This window comes from Caretta caretta, chromosome 26 (assembly GCF_965140235.1).
Source record: "Caretta caretta isolate rCarCar2 chromosome 26, rCarCar1.hap1, whole genome shotgun sequence".
NCBI classification, from domain to species: domain Eukaryota; kingdom Metazoa; phylum Chordata; order Testudines; family Cheloniidae; genus Caretta; species Caretta caretta.
The window spans coordinates 175,280-193,425 of record NC_134231.1 but is presented as its reverse complement, the minus strand read 5'-3'; the positions used below and the strand labels follow the sequence as shown (position 1 = coordinate 193,425).

The following is an 18,146-nucleotide window of genomic DNA, read 5'->3' as shown; positions in this document are numbered from 1 at the left end:
AGAAGTGGACCACTTGATAATCGCCCTGTTCTGTTCCTTTCCTCTGCAGCAGCTGTCGGAAGACAGAATACTGGGCTAGATTGATCATTGGTCTGATCCATTACGGCTGTTCTTATGACCCTTTTTTCCAAACCTCTTTATTCTACTTCTTACCATTGAACATAATTCTTTCTGTATCTCAGTTACCGACTTCCTGACCCAGTCCACTACTGAACTCCAAATCCTTAAGACAAAAGGCCATCAACTGGAGAAATGCTAGTGCAAAAGACACTTCCTCCACTGTAATGTCTGGATAAATCCCAGACTTCCCTCAAGCCACCCTCCGGTCTGGAAAAATCATCATTTTATTATTCTGTATTCTTTAAAGACAACAAAAATTCCTTGATCACTCTTCAGTTACATTAGCTTACTTCTTCACCACCCTGTCTCCCTCTTCTTTTTCACTTACAAAGTCTGCCATATTCTTCCATTCTAAAACTGCAATAGTATGTGATACCCACCAGCTCCACCTTCTCTTTTTCTCTTTACATAGATTCAATCCTCTCACATCTGATACCACAGCCATCTGCACCTCACCTAACTGATACCATACACTTCAGACAGAAAACTCCCTGAACCCATTAGTGTCTGATCTCTTTCCAACTGTCTCTACTCTAGCTCCCTATCCAGACCACAGACAAAGTGTCAGAGTTTAAGGACAAAGGACACCACCAAATCATCTAGTCTGAACTCCTGTATATCATAGGCCGCAACCATCACCACCCAGCACCCGCACGCTAAACCCAACAAGCAAATTTAGCCCAAGCAAACAAAATTAAATCCAGTGGCAGCTGTCATGACTCTTCTAGAAATCCATCTTTCACCTCGACAAATATAACCCCATATCCAACTTACTCTTAGCAACCCATGTTTCCAACCACCTCACTGCCTGCAACATCTTTCATCTTTTCTGTGCTTCATAGCGTCGAAAGGATCCACCTCAGAATTTTCAGTGATTTGCTCTACCTTGTAGACTGTGGCCCCATTAGTTACCCTCTTGGGCCTCTGTATAGCACTTTACACTACTAACCATCTATATCACCCTCTGAACACTTCACTTCAGACACTATGTTGATGCCTCAGGGTCGTCCCTCCCTTGTAATTGACTGTCCCTTTTATCCTAAGGACATTTCTCCATCTCTTTCAGATCATTCAATAACTTCTCTTTTCAAATGTCAAGTTGACCCTTGATTCAGTCTTAGGTTTTTTTTTTAAACTTATCTTCAGAGAGGCAAACTTCTTCCTCTGAAAGATAGGTATGCTCAGTTGAGTCTTTAGCTCATTTATCTCTCAGGATCTTCTTACAAGTCTTTCCATTAGCTAGGCCTCCATATTCCACACAAGTCACTACCTCAACACACACTTACTGGAACTCGTATCCATTTGCCTTTTCACACCTGGATTACTGCTGCCCTCCTCCCTCTATAGCTTCCCAAGAGAACCTGCACCTAGACTCCCATCTATTCAGAACCCTGTATCCACCTTCTAACCTTTACACATGAACATAATCACATCGCCACCACTCTGAAAGGGCTCCACAGGTCCTCTATCTACTAGCAAAATCGCACCCCTCACCCTCAAGGCACTGCACTGCCAAGACTCTCCCTTCTATTTCTCCAATCTTTTCTCCTTATACTCTACTGGCTTCATCTGCTCTTCCAATTCTGACCTCCTCGTATGTTCTTCATTCTTTACCCTCCTTTGTGAGGTTCATTCTTTGATGCTGCCACACCAGCTGTTGAACAATCTGTCCCTTTTCTCTACCTCACAGATACTTTTGTAAAACAGCTCAAAACCCACATCTTCCGACGCTGCCTAAAGCCAGCCAATTGCTGGTCAGTTCCCCATACCTTAGGGTTTCTTATTGTCTAGACTTCATGCCTCTCCTTGTCAACTGTCCGCATCTACTGTCTAACCCTCTTGTAACTAACTCAGTAAATGCTGTGTGAAGACATGAGCAACACATTAAAAATTTAACTGTATGGTACATTCTAACTACAGTTATAATGCACATCAGGCAAGTTATGAGAAGTGTCTGACAAAAGACATAATTTCAATTCCCATCTTTGGAACCCTAATTGTAAAGATTAGACTTGTTCCAAGCCTGTGAAAACTTGTATTCTTAGATGGCACATACCCATTTCCACACTACCAGGCCAATGCAATGAGCTATAAGTTTCAGGAAACTCATACTTGGAACAGTTTTAAAGAACCAGAGAGGTACTACCAAAAACACATTTCTGTCACAATATGCAAGATGGCATTTACTTTATGATTATGCCATGCGGCAACAGCACACAACTGTCTCAAAATATATCCATCCAGACAGCAAAGGAAAATATAGGAAGCTGACTTCTGTGGTTGATTAGCCTTTAAACAGGGTTTTCAGGCTCCAAATACAAGTGCACAAATCTCTGATTTGTTACTTCTGTGAGATTATGTTTAAGAGACCAATCTATAACTGACTTTTAAAAATCTCTCGCTTGATGTTAATGCAGATCATCAATCTAAACGGCTGAACAGATTTCTCAGATCAAGGAAAACAAAGATCTTGTCTGCCCTTTTCACTAAACACAGTGAAGGGAAAGAATCCTGCTGTCATATGATCAAAAGCAGAAGGATTTTCCTAGCAGTTAGAACTGCATCTCCTTCTGAGAGAGGACAGCGCAGAGTCAACATTTGTTACCATTCATCTCCAGACTGTCAAAAGCAGAGCTCTGACTGGATCATGTCTCATGGGAGCATTTCTGAAATCCTCTGCATCAGAATGCCAGACTGCCTTAATTTCATATACCAGTCTGAATCAGTCCTCAAGTTCACCTTCATATTTGACCTTTCAGCTCACTGTGGCAGACATCTTAGAAAAACACGAGACATTTAGTAGGACATTGAACCAGTTGTGCTGTACGAAGCAACAACATCTGAAAGAAAAGTCTGTGAGGGAATGAAAGCTGTATATGAAGGTTCTACCTCTCAAACTTAAAGATAGCTCAACACACAGTAAAACTACTTGCCGTTATATCAAAACGGAGTTTAGCTTCCATTTGTACAGAATTATGTGGCACATCCCTCATTCTGGACCCCAACTCACTTCCATCCCACACAAGCCTGTTGTTCTTTCATTGGTAATGCAAATACTGATATTATAAATGCTAAATCATGATTCTGAAATAATAGAAAATGTTATCTATACCACGTAATTTCTAGATTCCTTTCCTCTTATTTTTGTTGTGTTTCTATGGTTCTTTGACACAGACTTTAAATACCTGTGTTATACAATTGGGTTATAGTGGAGTGCAAGCCATGCACACAGTAATGTTTCATGTCAGTTACCATTTTTCCTTCACCTCCTAAAGAGATTAGGAATGTCAATGTGTGTCACAGACCAGAGCAAAGTATGTAAAAAGTAGGAAACCCCATTAGAAAGTGACAACAGGAAAAAACACACAAAAACAATCACTATTCTTACCAGCTGAATAAGTAGCCAAAACCAAAGTTGCATGGAAAGGGGAGAAAACATTTGAGAAATTAAGGATTTTGATCAATCAGCAAACTTAGGCAGATTTGGATGTTTTCTGTATACATTCTGGCCATTATTTAACACCACAGCCTTAATATAATATTCTTAGCATTTGAAAATTACAATGCATTGCTAAACAAACTGTCTAAAAAAACCTGATATTTCGTACTTTGCAGCTATTTCATTTCAGTCACAATAAAAAACTTGTATTCCCCATATCTTTACTATCTCACTGTGGTACTCCACTTAACTGTGACAAACTACAAAATAACAAGCTACCTTCTGCTATAAGAATGAATTAAGATGTTTGTGCATATTTGAGGTGTGAACGTACAACCAGAAGGGAGAGCTGAAGCAAACGGGGCACGGTAGAGGTTGAAAAGTAACGTGAGTGAAGCAAGCATAGATGGCACTGTAGACATGCATGCACAGGAGTGCAAAAGACCATGCAAGAATAAGTGTGCCTAGTGGGGAGATATTCTCGAGGGTAAATGTAAAAAAATATGGATTCTATTCCTCGCTCTGTCAGGCTTCCTGTGAGATCATGGGGAACTAATAATTTTCCCCTTCTGAAAAATGGTGATTATGATATTTTGTACTTTTCAGAGATCCCGTGAGATTTACTTCATGTAAAATGCTGTCAATGCCTCATGTTATAGATGCTATAGAAATGCTATGCTTTATTATTAAGCTTAGCAGCATAAGCATAAAGAAGCAAGGTTCAATCCATTTTGAACAGAGCTGGAAATGCAAGCCCAAGCACAATAAAACTCTAGCTAAATTATGTCCCCCAGGTCACCAATGGTTTAAAAGAGTCAAACACTCCCTTTAAATCCAGCGAAGGTCTCTGACAATATTTTGATGGTGGGAACTTGGGAGTATAGCTTTTGCAAAGCCAGCCAGCTGGCTCTCAACTTCATCCAAAACCTCCCTTAGCTAAAGGTTTTTGGTGTCCCGAGTCCTTTGGATAAATAGTTAATGCAGGATTGTGAATCCAGACTAACAGTGGTGGATGATCTGGCCTGCATCCATAAGCAGAAATGTGAGCCAGAAACAAATTTAGCTATAAAAAGGTAGTGAGAGAGAACACACATGACCGGAAGCATGACAATGGAAACCCATTTTGAAGACTGGGGTGAAGACACTGCGAAGATGGAAGAGTGAACAAATGTACCTATACAAATCCTAACAATGACAGTATGCTATGTGAAAGTTTGTTTAGATCACAGAGAAAATACTGGGACACCAGTTCTTTACATCATTCTAGTAGCACACCACTCACCTCCAGACATTAAAATGAGAGATGAAACAGAAAAGTAGTAAATCCCAGTGAATTACTTTTGTTACTAAAGAGGTTTACTCTCATCTTTGCTACGCTGGTGTCATTGAAAGTCTTCAGTACTCACCACGCCACTGGAAGACTTGGTCTTCAGCTCTAACTTGATCATTCCAAATCCTGAAACAGCAAAGTTCACAAGTTTCTATTACATTGCAATGTACAAGAATAGGATAGACACTTACTCCAGTATGAAACAGGTTGGGAGTGTTTGCTCGAAACAGCCCACCCTGTTACTAGGTGCTGATCTTCCTGGGAAAGTATTAAATGGTTTCTGATGACTCACCAAGGTAGGTGGCTCATTACCCATCAGGATGTAAGGGAGGCAGAAGCGTCTATTTTAGAGTACAACGAGGGTGTGGGCTGAGCAGTCCTGAATTAGACTAATACATTTTAAGACCAGAAGGGAACATTATGATCATCTGTCCGAACTGCTGCATACCACAGGTCAAATAATTTCATCTACTTGAGCTAGGGCATATGGATAGTAAAACATCCAATCTTTACTTGAGACTTAAAGTGATTACCCCTTGATAAATCGTTCCAATGGTTAATCATATTTACTGCTAGATATTTGTGCCTTATTTTTAATCTGAATTTGTCTAGCTTCAACGGATCTCATTAGACTTTTGTCTTCCAGACTGAAGATATTATCAGATATCTTTTCTCCATTTAGATACTTGTTGACTGGGATCAAACCATCTTCTACCCTTCTCTTTTAGAAGCTAAATAAACAGACATGTTTAAGTCTCTCACTGCAAGGCAGGTCTTCCAGCCCTCAAATAATCTGTGAAGCTCTTTTCTGAAAGCTGTCCCATTTGTCACCATCTTTTTTGTCACAGTCTCACCAATACCACATACACAGATAATACCATTTCCTTACTCCTGCTTGATATTCCTTTGTTTACACATCACAGAACAACATTTGCTCTCTCTTTAGGCTGAAAAATCTAGAAGCAGCTAAGACTAGAAAAAAAGCTTGATCTGAAATTTGTCAAAATATAGTTTGATCTTTGTTAACAAAAGACAAGTCTGAGAAACAAGGTGAGTTTTTGACTTTACAGTGTGTGAACTTCATTTTAGACCAGTTTGGGAAACGCACCCACTCACACATTGTTTAATAACAACGTTTCACAAAATAGAGGATTTTAGAATTCATGACATGTCACTGTACTGTCAATCTCAGGATTCCCATAACTGACCATAATTTAAACCAGTCACAGAAAATGAAAATATAGAGAGCTACCCCACGAGATGGGCTGTACCTCTGAAAGCAGACAGTTATTCAAATGAATTTATATGATATATACAGCAGATGGAGAAACGATCATCAATTAGGAAGAAATCCAGTTTCAAGTTCCAGGAAAACACAAATATATATATACAGAAAAAAAGCCACTTCTTTATCAGCTGTATAGTGCCAGTTTTATGCCACAAACAACGTAAATGCTGCATTAAGCCATTGTTTATGTAAATTACCAAGAACTGCAAACAAGAGAACAGTTCAAGCAGAGAGTTCCTCCCCGAGAGACTTTCTGGTTTCCTTTTAAAATAAAATATTTTCCAGTTTAAAGTGCTCTAAACTATTTGTACTGTGTCCAACATCACACATAATTTTGTCTCAAACAACATAGGAGCCCTCTATCTGAGGGGATCGTCTGTTGCCAATGGTCTGCTACGGCAACTTCCACGGTGGGGGTGGATCCAATTATACATATCCCTGTATAAAATAAAGAAGGTGAGAAGCACTCTATAAAAGGCTGAAGACACTGGAACACTTCTCACTATTCAAATTACATTTTGTGGCATCTCTCTGGGCAAGAGTCAAAACAGTTTCCTTTCTAGTTTGATACATATTTATGATGTGTTAATATGCTGAGTAAGTAGCATGAGATATTTTTTTCTCCTTCTTCGCTTGTACTTATTTGGCCACATTATTATCACAAAATATTATTTCACTAAATACATATGTAAATAATGTTATTACTTTTGTTAAGGCACCTAAGAAATGTAAGCTTATTAGCATCAACATATGATCATGCTGCTTACCATATCCTTTGTTGAATACATCCCTGGCAGATTTCCCCAGGTCACAGTAGGATGGTGGGACAGCCATTGGGTCTGAAAAGATTGGAAGTAGAGAGAACCCAGATTTTACAAGACAGAGCTGAAAAATCTTACTAAGCGGAGAGAGACCTTCCTTACTTCCACCTTGTTTTGTCAGAAAGAACAAAAGGTATTTTATCATATCAGAAATTTAACATAAGCCAATCTATTATTCAGAAACACTGTACCCCATGAATGGAATTAAACTCTAGCAATGTACTTGTCTTAGAATCTGCTAATATTGTATCAGAGAAAGAACCCAACAACGTATTGACTCCATTTCTGTTCCAATAATTGAATGCTGCTTTCATGATAGGAACCGTTCTGACACGGGCCCTAGGTGGTGAATAGACTCGCAGGACTGGAAGGGATCTCATGAGATCTTCTAGTCCAGTCCCCTGCACTGAAGGAAGGAATAAGTATTATCTAGACCATCCCTGACAGGTGTTTGTCTAACCTGCTCTTAAAAATCTCCAATTATGGAGATTCCACAACCTCCCCAGGCAATTTATTCCAGTGCTTAACTATCCTGGACAGTTAGGAAGTTTTTCCTAATATCCAATCTAACCCCACCTTGTTGCAATTTAAGCTCATTGATTCCTCAAGGTTAAAGAGTACAATTTTCCTCCCTCCTCCTTGTAACAACCTTTTGTGTATTTGAAAACTGTTATGTCCCCCTTCAGTCTTGTCTTCTCCAGACTAAACAAACCCAATTTTTTTAATCTTGCCTCCTAGGTCACGTTTTCTAAACCTTTAATTATTTTTGTTGCTCTTCTCTGGACTTTCTCCAATTTGTCCACATCTTTCCTAAAATGTGGCACCCAGAACTTCACACAATACTCCAGTTGAGGCCTAATCAGCGCTGAGTAGAGTGGAAGAATTACTTCTCGTGTCTTGCTTACAACACTCCTGCTAATATATCCCAGCATGATGTTTGCTTTTTTTGAAACAGTGTTACACTACTGACTCATATTTAGCTAGTGATCCACTATGACCCCAGATCCCTTTCTGCAGTACTCCCTCCTAGGCAGTCATTTCCCATTTTGTATGTGTGCAATTGATTGTTCCTTCTTAAGTAGAGTACTTCACATTTGTCCTTATTGAATTTCATGCTATTTATTTCAGACCATTTCTCCAGATCATTTTGAGTTTAAATCCTGTTCTCCAATTGTTGATGAATCAGCAAAATGAAAGCCCATGGAGTCCAATACTAACTAAAAGCCAATTTAGAACTGTATAAGAATCCCTCCCCCCCCCCCCCCATTATTTTCTTGATTCTTCCCCTCAGGTAGTCTTCCAGAGCTTTGGAAAATACAAAAAGGACATCTGTCTACAGTATGTGGATGTGACTGACACACCAATATTCACCACTGTTACGTAATTAGGATATGTTTTGTACAAAGTATACTTTGTGAGGTATCATTCTAAAAGTCTTGATCTGCTAGGTTATGTTACGTTCTTATGCTAGACATGAATATCTCGCTGGATTGTATGTGCTATCATCGTATGTGAAGTTATGAAGTTGGGCTACGTATGTGTTACTGAAACTCGTTGTGAGGCTGAAAACACCCACAAGCAGCCTTTCAGGTACAACAGTAAAAAGGCCAAACAATGCTAATGGCTTGTTGAGGAAATGCACACAAGCACGAGGATTACCCCAGAAACTGTGTACAATAGAAACCTCTCGAAGATAGCACTACACAATGGGAACTGTTTGACCCAGCTCACAGCAAAAGAGCTTTCCAGCAAGTGGGGAGAAGATATAAAAGGGATAAAATGACATCATGAGGGGACCTCATTCTCCCTACAACAACCCACCTGGAAACACCTGAGGAATAAAGACTGAACAAGGGGGGGGAGGGGGAAGAGGAGGAGGGAGCAACGGTCATAGGCTAAAAGGGATTTCTAGCCTGCGTACGAAAACCTGGGAAACCCAAGCTGCAAAGCCAAGGCAGTTTGTGCCTTAAGAATCTGACAGCCTGTTTATCAATCAGGGTGAGAATTTGTTAATTCACATACTATCTATCTGGTATGTTAAACTCAGTTTGCAGTTTTGTTTATTTACTAGGTAATCATATATAACCACTTAAAATGTATCCATTTGTAGTTAATAAACTTATTTTATATTTTAATCCAAACCAGTGTGTGTTGAACTAAGGCATCCAGGGAAACTATCAGCTTGGTTACCACAAGTGTGTATGGTCCTCTTTACATTGAGGGAGAGGCGGACTGGGTGTTAAACCCACATTCTGGCCAGATTTGACCAGGGCAGTACAGTACTGCTCTGGGGTCCTAGGCTGGTGGTTAGAAAGCCTGCATGTGACTGCGGCTGGGTGTGTCCCTATCTGTGTGAATACTTGTGAAAGTGCAAGCTTGGCAGGCTTTGCAACTTGTTACAGCAGCACAATGTGAAAGGGAGCCCAGGCTGGTGGATCAGAGGGCTCAGCAGTACCCCAGTTCCAGGTGGCGTTCCAGGACCTTGCCGAGTCTCCCTCTCCGATAATGCATTTACAAGAAAAAATGAGACTATGGTCTAACATAAATAACTGTTTGTGTCTCAACTTTAAACAGAAAAAAGCCAGAAACTGAAAATTATGAGTGGAGTGTTAATTTTAATGTTGGATGTCTCAATCCTTTTGATTGGTGTCACTACCTAAATATTATTAAATACCATTTTAAAATATATTCTGCTAGTGGCTTCACATTAAAGAAACATAGGTAGCTTCTATTCTAGAGTTTGTGTCTGAGAAATATGGATTTATAATGGCAAATCTTAAACATCCATCATGTTACTGTGGTAGCTTCTGTTCCAGAAAGGACTAACTAACCAACAGCTGAATGGCTCATTTGTTGCAGATCTTCTCTTGAACAGCTGCCACTAGAAATATCTCCAATTCTCCACTTGATAAATTATATTACACCAAAAGCACTGCTGATCCAAGAGAATAATAATAATAATGCAAACTAAGAGGTAAAAATCCTTAAAATCATCAATTCCCTTCAAATACTCACACCACTTACCTTTCCTTTGAACTACACAGCAGTGCTACTGTTTAGTCTCTTTCTTATTATTGTTGGGTTTCTCTTCCCCCACGCTCTTGCTGAAGAGCAAACTTGTGTTCTTCTGACCTTTGTGTGACAAGAAATCTATTCTTGCAGCAAGCAGTTTCTGACTTCACTCACAAAAAGACAAAACTAATCAAACGCAGACCTGCTTCATAAAGTTCACTGTCTGTCACATATCCTGGCTATAATGCAAGGATATCAACAAAGTATCTGAATTAATTCACAACTCTATCTTGTGGATGAATTACACAGAGCTGAGACAATTTACACTCTCTAATGAACCTCTTTATTTTTAATAGCTGGCCTTCTGATATATATATATATATATATACACACACACACACACATATACCTGTGGGTCTAGAAGGTACAGAACAGCTGGACATGACTGCAGATTCCTTATACGAAGATTAGGTCATAAATTATGTACGTCTCAAATGTGAACTTATAAAAGGCCTTTATACCTGTCAAATATGGAAAAAAATTGATGCATCATTAAAGATGAAAGACAAGTTTTACTTATACTATTACAGCAGCATCTGCAACCTAGTCGTGGAGCAGGCTGCGTTTCTGATAGAAAACCTAATTTTTACCAAAGAACAACTGTTGAGGTGAGCCAGGAGCAAAGTATTCCACAATTTTTTAAAAAGTTGCTGTTATCTTTTAAAGTTTATTATTGTCAGAATTTTTTCATTCCATTGTTTTCAAAACAGCTCAATAACTTAAAATCATTACTAAGAATTAAAGCAAACAAAATAAAGAGAACACAGCCAACACCAGAAAAGTGTAAAAGCAGATATTGTGCTTATGCAGTAACTGTTTTTGAGGCTTAAAAAATGTATTAGGCACATATACAAGCAAAAGCCAATACCAAAGATGGTGCTCTGCACAAGCCCCATCAGATGCACAAGCAGCATCCTGGTGAGAAGCCTAGTAAATTAAACAGCTTCCACTATCCACACTAGGTAATTCACTCTCCCCCCTCCCACCCACTGACTTTTTGGGGGATATCAAAATCCACAGGACTCACAAATGCTTGCTTAAGGGAGAATTGTACCGTGCCATCCCTGAAGGAGGTGCTGACTATCACCACCAGTTATGGATCGAACACCTCAGCAGCAAAGGCAGATTGGTGTAAGTAAAGGATGATTTCAGCATCCCAACTACTCTACTGGGTAAATGGCCTAAATTTTTGCTTGGTCTGAGATACAATGACCATTTCAAGGCAAGATACTACATATATCATTTGAGAGAGGTAATTCTAGGGACCAATGGAAATCTGAGCATGTGACTTATTTCAGTTGTGAGTCACAAGATATCAGATTTTGGAAGTCACATTTGGATTACACTTTTACTCTTCCCCAATTCAACTTCTGAATGGACTTTAGCAGCTGTTCTCTAGGGAACTATTAGAGCTAGTACGAATCAGTGTTACCAGTGATTCATAAATGGTGGTCTGAAAAACTGCTTTTTTCACAAGAGCGATGCATTTGTCAGGCCTCTGGCAGAAGCATTTTCTGCTAGCCACGGGTGGGAGTTTCCACTTTCAAAGACTGTGATCGACTAAGTTCCCTAAGCGAAAGGGCTATATTTAGCTGGGAATGAATGTTCTTAAGGTTATCAAACAAAGATAACTAAGTACAAATGCGAAACACTTAAAATTATTTAAATCAAAGTTTTGTGATTGCTAATTTAAATCATGATTAAAATCAACGATCACTTTGATTTAAATTAATGCACCTTGCTACAAAGTGACTTAGGCCTTGATTACACTTAAAAGGGTTTGCCACTAGAGATATACAGGCGGAGACATAATGGTAAATTCTCCTAATGGAGAGACAGCTTATACCGGCAATAGTTCCTTGGTGTGTATAGTTTCAACCAGTACCACAAATAGAATAAGCTATACCGACAAACGGACTTTTCTGCAGGTATAACTGCATCTACACTAGGGATTTTGCTGCCATAGCTATATGTTCATCAGGGATGTGATCTCTTCCCCCCACCTCACTTAACTGAAGTGGCTATATTGGTAAAACTTTCTAGCTTAGACCAGGCCTTTGAAAAGCTAGAGCAATATGTGCTGCAGACAACATGGGAAGATTTGATGCTGATAAAATGTAAACGGTTACACAAAGGGAGAGGAAATAAAGCAGCAGAGACACAAAATGGAAGGCCATAACTAAGCTGCAGTCACATTAAACAAGTTTATTTTCACATTCTTTTTTTCCACATCACTAACCACCTACAGTAGCCACAGAAGAAACGTGGTCTTGTTTTTAGAGACTGTAGTGATAGGTGATCAATGAAAACACTGTGGCACACAATAAGAACTCTGCTACTATCAACTGCAATATTGTAATGCTGCATTTCAATCAGTATGGAGGATTAATCTCTGAGTCATGAAAATACAGGCTTCTATTCATACTATAAGTAAGCATTTTCAGGGTGAGAGGTAAGCAAAAGAGTTATCAAAATGATCAAATTTTAGATTGACATTTCCTTTATTCCTGTATGTTTTCAGCACTTATCAAATTTAATGTAAAACATACATGGATTTCAGCTTCCCAAAAAATTTTAAAAAGTCAATATTTATATTTCCACTGCAATTCCCTCTCCCAGCAAAGTCCAAAAGGCAATGTGAATACCTGGCGGCTGTTGACATAAGAAATTCTTATTTCCACACTGAAGAGTACCTACATTTACCCGATAAAGTTTTGTAGTGAAATTATTAGACTTGTTGGAATTAAATCAAACATTTTCTCCATTAAACTTCATCAGACAGTTGTAGCAGCTCGGAAACAAAAAACAGCTTTGTGCGTGCAACCTGCAGCAGCTTAGGACTCAAAACACCTCTCAGACTTTGCTCAAAGAGGAAGAAATACCTTTTTTTTTTTTGGGGGGGGGGGGGGGGGTTGTCAGTGTCAAATTAATAACATCCATCCAAAATACTGAAAAAGTAGTCATACTGCCTTTATTAAAGATATCAGTATTCTGCATCTTGCAAGGGCAGAAACACCCTTTGGGAAAGTAGCAGTAGTACTTTCAGAATGAATAAGGTTTTCTAGACACTGGTTTTGAATGAGCAATCAAAATGAACTAAAAATTCTTTCGGCGTCCCAGCAACGTGAATCCAGGGATGATCATCTACCAGTGGGAGGAGGAAGAGGGAGAAAAGTCATCTGCCTGCACTACAACACAGGCATATCTATTGAGTGTGTGATTGTAGTATCACATGCTAGACTGTGTCACTCAGCGTGCCAGGGTAGATAAAAAAATCAATTATTTTTACTTTTTTTAAAAATCAATTTTTTTGATAAAATGCTTTTTGAGGAGAAAAAGATAGTTTTAATTAAGATGCATTATAGCTCAATGATATCTCGAATATGGATTATAAATTCTAATTCTATAGTATGAGATGATACATTCATGTAATGTTGAAGAAAAAGTTTTGTAAATGAGTTCCAATAGTTCATGGATTAGGGACCCCATTTTATGGGGTTCTAGGGACTTCTGTATAGATTATTTAGGTTAATCTATCTACCCACCCAATGGGACCCAGTGCTCAGTCTAGAAGATACCATGAGAGATGCTTAGTTTTGCAGTTCTCAAACTGTCCATTTGGGTCTCCAGAGATAAAAACATTTTTGCTGTTAACAAGCATGTTAAGTAAGTAAGTAAGTAAATAAATAGAGGTGAGAAACAACAGACCTCAACCCTATTGTCCCTCTGCAAATTTGTGTACACAGAGTCAATCCCTTACCTCTCTCTAAAAGGGCAAAGTTTCAAAATGTTCAACGAATAGAAGATTGTTGGGGGCGGAATAGATCTGGACAAGGAGAAGTCATCTGGAGATAAATGTGAGAAGGGAGGGACAGGCAGTAGAAACAAAAGTGAAATTGTTGGAGCAGCATATTCCAGAAGTTTTGAGGTCTTCCTGAGTGTAGTCTTCACTGATTTGAGATCTACCATACCATTCTCTCACTAGAAGGGAAAACCTATAATGGCAGCAGTCTGTAAAAGAAACCCAGTTAGGGAATATTTTAATGAAGTTCCTCTACAAGTGGGTGAGACAGGCATGTGTGCAAAATGCAAACAGTGCAACAAAGAAATGCAAGGCCTTGTTGCCCGAATGAAACAACATCATGAGAAGTGTTCCTTCTCAGGACCAAGCTGTGTTGAAGATGATGAAAGGAACTTGTCTGAACATGCAGGATCTTCAGGTTGGTAAACTTTTTTATTTCATACTTCTTTCTTAAGGACTACCTGTCTTCCTTCTGGACTATTTTTGAATTCTCATGTTTGAGCAGAACATATAGTTGTTACTCTATAGTACTATCATTTTCGATGCATTTGTGATAAAAAAAAAAGCTGAAATAGGCAGATCTTCCTTTTACAATTTCACCTTTAAAGTACTACTGAGTGTCAGCGAATGCAATGAGTAATACTAAATGAGCAGTATGATAATAATAATTAAATAACTGCATTGACTTATTTTGTTTAGGAGAATCCATCCTCAACATACAGGATTTTGAAGACTATCCACCTTCAAGATAACTGTCATTTTCTATTAACTATAGTTTCAGAGTTAACTGCCAATGATAGTGTTTCAGTCACATCATGTATGTCACATAGCCACAGTATACCACCTGTAGCAAAAAGAAAAAAAACACTCCATCATCCAGAAGCAACCACAGATAAGTTTGTGATAAGAACCAGCAGATTACAAAAAGAGGTAATTGATGAAAAAATTGCCTGGTTTGTTTATGCAACAAACTCTCCTTTCCGTATGATTGAGAACCCACACTTCATTAACATGGTTCAGTCATTAAGACCAGGATACAGTCCACCCAACAGCGCAGATGTCACAAGCAAATTGCTGGATAAAGGCTATGAAAGAGAAATTGAACAGTGTGCAAAATGTCTAGAGGGTAAAATTGTTAACCGGAATCTTGATGGGTGGAACAATCTCCACAATGATCCTGTTGTATGTGCTTGTGTGACAACAGACGAAGGGAACGTCTTCCTTACAGAAAGAACTGATACATCAGGAAATGCGCACACAGCAGAATACTTACAAGCAGCAGCAGTAAAAGCTATAACAAACTGTGAAAATAAATTAAAACGTCTAGTACGCAGCTTGGTCACAGACAATGCTGCAAATGTATCCAAGGTGAGAAGAAATCTAGGAGAGTGTGAAGAGAGTCCCAAGCTAACAATATGGTTGCAGTGCTCATTTGATGCACCTCCTAGCCAAAGACTTCAGTGTTCCAGAAATAAAGGCTAACGTTGTTGAAATTGCAAACTACTTCTGTAACAATCACTTTGCAGCAGCTGCTCTGAAAAGAGTGGGAGGAACCAAGCTAACTCTGCCACAAGACGAGCGACGGAACTCAGTAATGGACTGTTTTGAGCATTATATCAAGAACTGGCCTAATCTGATGACACTTTGTGAATAAAATCGTGAAAAAACAGATTACACAGTCACAGCCGAAGTTCTCAACATTGGGCTTAAGAGAAATGTTGAACTCATGTGGAGTACCCTGAAGACTATTTATGAAGCCTTGAACAAAATGCAGGGGAACAGCTGTTCTATTGCTGACGCTGTTGAAATTTGGAAGGAACTAAGTGAGATCTTAAATAGAGAAATAAGTTAAATTACAAGCATTAAAAAAAACAGATGGGACAAGCATTATCTCCAGCTCATTTTCTTGCAAATATTCTCAATACTCATACCAGGGTCAAACCTTAACTGCTGAAGAAGAGCAGTTGGCTATGACATGGACATCCAGCAATTGTGCCTCCATAATGCCAACTATAATAAACTTCAGAGCTAAGGGTGAGCCATTCAAGAAGTATATGTTTGCTGATGATGTTTTAAAGAAAGTCACAGCAGTGAACTGGTAGAAGTCACTTAAGCACTTGGATTTAGAGGCTGTTGAAGTGATAATCTCACTTTTAACAGCAGTAGCTTCTTCTGCTGGTGTAGAAAGAATATTTTCTTCCTTTGGACTAATTAACTCCAAATTGAGAAATCGTTTGGGACCTGAAAAAGCAGATTATGAACAAACAGGAAAATGGAGATGAAGTCAACTGAGTTAGCCGCAGAAGCCAATATTTTTAGTTTCTCATATTGACCTGGCTGACATAGTCGGTTTGTTTTCTTTAAATATTTCATTTAACTATTTTAGTTAAAACAATTTTAACAAAAACAAACCTGATTTTAAAAAAAACCTGAATGTTTAACTAAATTCAAAAATTCATGTGCATGTTGTGTTAAAATATTATGTTTGCTGTTGAAGAAAAAAAAATCCAGAATACATAACATTGTTGTTTTAGTTAAATAAAATAATTTAAATGTCTGTCTGATGACCTCCTCCTCCTAATACAGTATGGCAAGAAAATCCTCCAAATATTAATGATTAACCTGTTGAATTGGAGATAGTTCACCTCCCAACGACTTCATAAATATCTGCTTCAATTACCTTTGATAAACGAAATAACCGAACAATCATTCATTTTCTGGTATAGCTGTAAAGCTAATCTGAAAAAGTTTTCAAAATAAATCACTTAAAAATGTATAGTGTGTACTTTCTAAAAATGAAACCTACATCTATCTCTGAGTTGTGAAGAGTTTGCGTTAAGGTTATAACAACCAACAAGAATGCACTTCTATGTAAAAAGCCATGATTAAATCAAGTCTTCCTGACTACTGATTTAAATCAAATCCACACTGCAATGTGCCCATCCATATCCCCTGCCACCCTTAAAAGATCAACTAAACCACAGGCAAGCATAGTATCCTAAACTGCTTTTAACACAATTAAAAACAAAAGTTGATAGATTTAAGTTTACATTGTCCTTTAACCAGTAATCAAGGGCAGGAGTCAAAGTCACAGGTGTCACAGTCCAGAAATACCCAAGCAATTTCAGACTGTCTGTGAACAAAACCAATAGAAACACTGTGAAGAGATATACGTATGTACATGTATACACACACACACACACACACACACGTGCGCGCGCACACCTTCTGCCCCCAAGACACGGAAATGCAAAAAAGGAAACAGCTCATATTGCTTTGAATGTAACAGCCAAAGCCATCAGTTGCCATGACAGCACCACAAGGTGACTCTGGAGACACCCAGGGCAGGAAATTGTCAGGTCGCAATTGATTTTCTCTAAGACAAAAAGGTTTTCGTTACTGTAAATACATTATACAGACACCAGAGACAGAAACTCACTGAGGCATAAAGTACGTAATGTGCTGTTCAGCAGCGACGTTCACCTCACACCCTCCCTGAGTGTTATACGACCCCAGCCCTCACACGCACCCCGCGCGGGCCCTCCCCGCCCCCAGCCCTCACACGCTATGACCGTATTAAAAGTCTGTTTGCTAGGATGGTTGATTCACCTCCAGTTATCACATAGCTGGGTCTGTTGGGGTCAGGAACATAAGTATTTTGTGTTTCCTCTAACAATTCTAATACTTTCTGGGCCAAGCGCTATTCCAAGCACCCCGCGCGGGCCCTCACGCCGCCCAGGCCAGACGCTGACCTAGCCGCTCTGATAGCCCGACGGGGTGTGGGAGCGAACAGACCGGGCACCGGCACCGCTCCCGGCTCTACTCGGCTCCCCCAGGCCCCAGCTTCAGACACCCGCCCCCCCGTACCGTAAGGCCGCTGTCTTCTGTCTCTAGACTCAAGCTGAAGGTCTCGCTCTCGCCACGCCTACCTACAGCGCATGCCCAACGCTCCCAGTACCCAATGACGCACACCCGTCGCTCTCCCTTACGTCACCGCGCGTGCGTAGTACCATCCGTTCTAATTCCCGTTGAATCCTTTCTCACAGCACTGCAGAACGGCACACACAGACTAGTACTGCGCATGTACTGGCGGTCAGAGACCACAACCGCGCATGCGCGAGTAAAAAGCGCGGAGGACACACAGCGATCTAAAATTCAGAGCACCAGGGCGATGAGGAGGAGCTCAAGTCTCCGCATGCTCTGTTGCCTGAGGTGGGGGGAGGGAGGTGTCCGGCCCCCCTCGTCGTTCTCCCAGTAGTGATGCGCTTAGCTCA

General features: G+C 39.6%; 1 protein-coding gene across 3 annotated transcripts in view; it reads right to left on the bottom strand.

Moving 5' to 3' along the window:
* Positions 1–17,895, bottom strand: part of VDAC3 (voltage dependent anion channel 3) — a 33,220-nt gene extending 15,325 nt beyond the window's left edge. Inside the window, exons 1-4 of one of the 3 annotated variants that reach the window (XM_075123428.1) lie at positions 17,740–17,895; positions 10,420–10,531; positions 6,945–7,016; positions 4,966–5,015 (exon numbers count right to left, since the gene is read on the bottom strand). In XM_075123428.1, coding sequence (XP_074979529.1) covers positions 4,966–5,015; positions 6,945–7,016; positions 10,420–10,453 — 156 coding nt within the window. In that variant the 5' untranslated portion in view covers positions 10,454–10,531; positions 17,740–17,895. Of the gene's footprint in view, positions 1–4,965; positions 5,016–6,944; positions 7,017–10,022; positions 10,131–10,419; positions 10,532–17,739 lie in introns of those variants that run through there. The other 2 variants (XM_075123429.1, XM_048829086.2) reach the window with 2 other exon arrangements.
* Between the last annotated feature and the right edge of the window lie 251 nt (positions 17,896–18,146).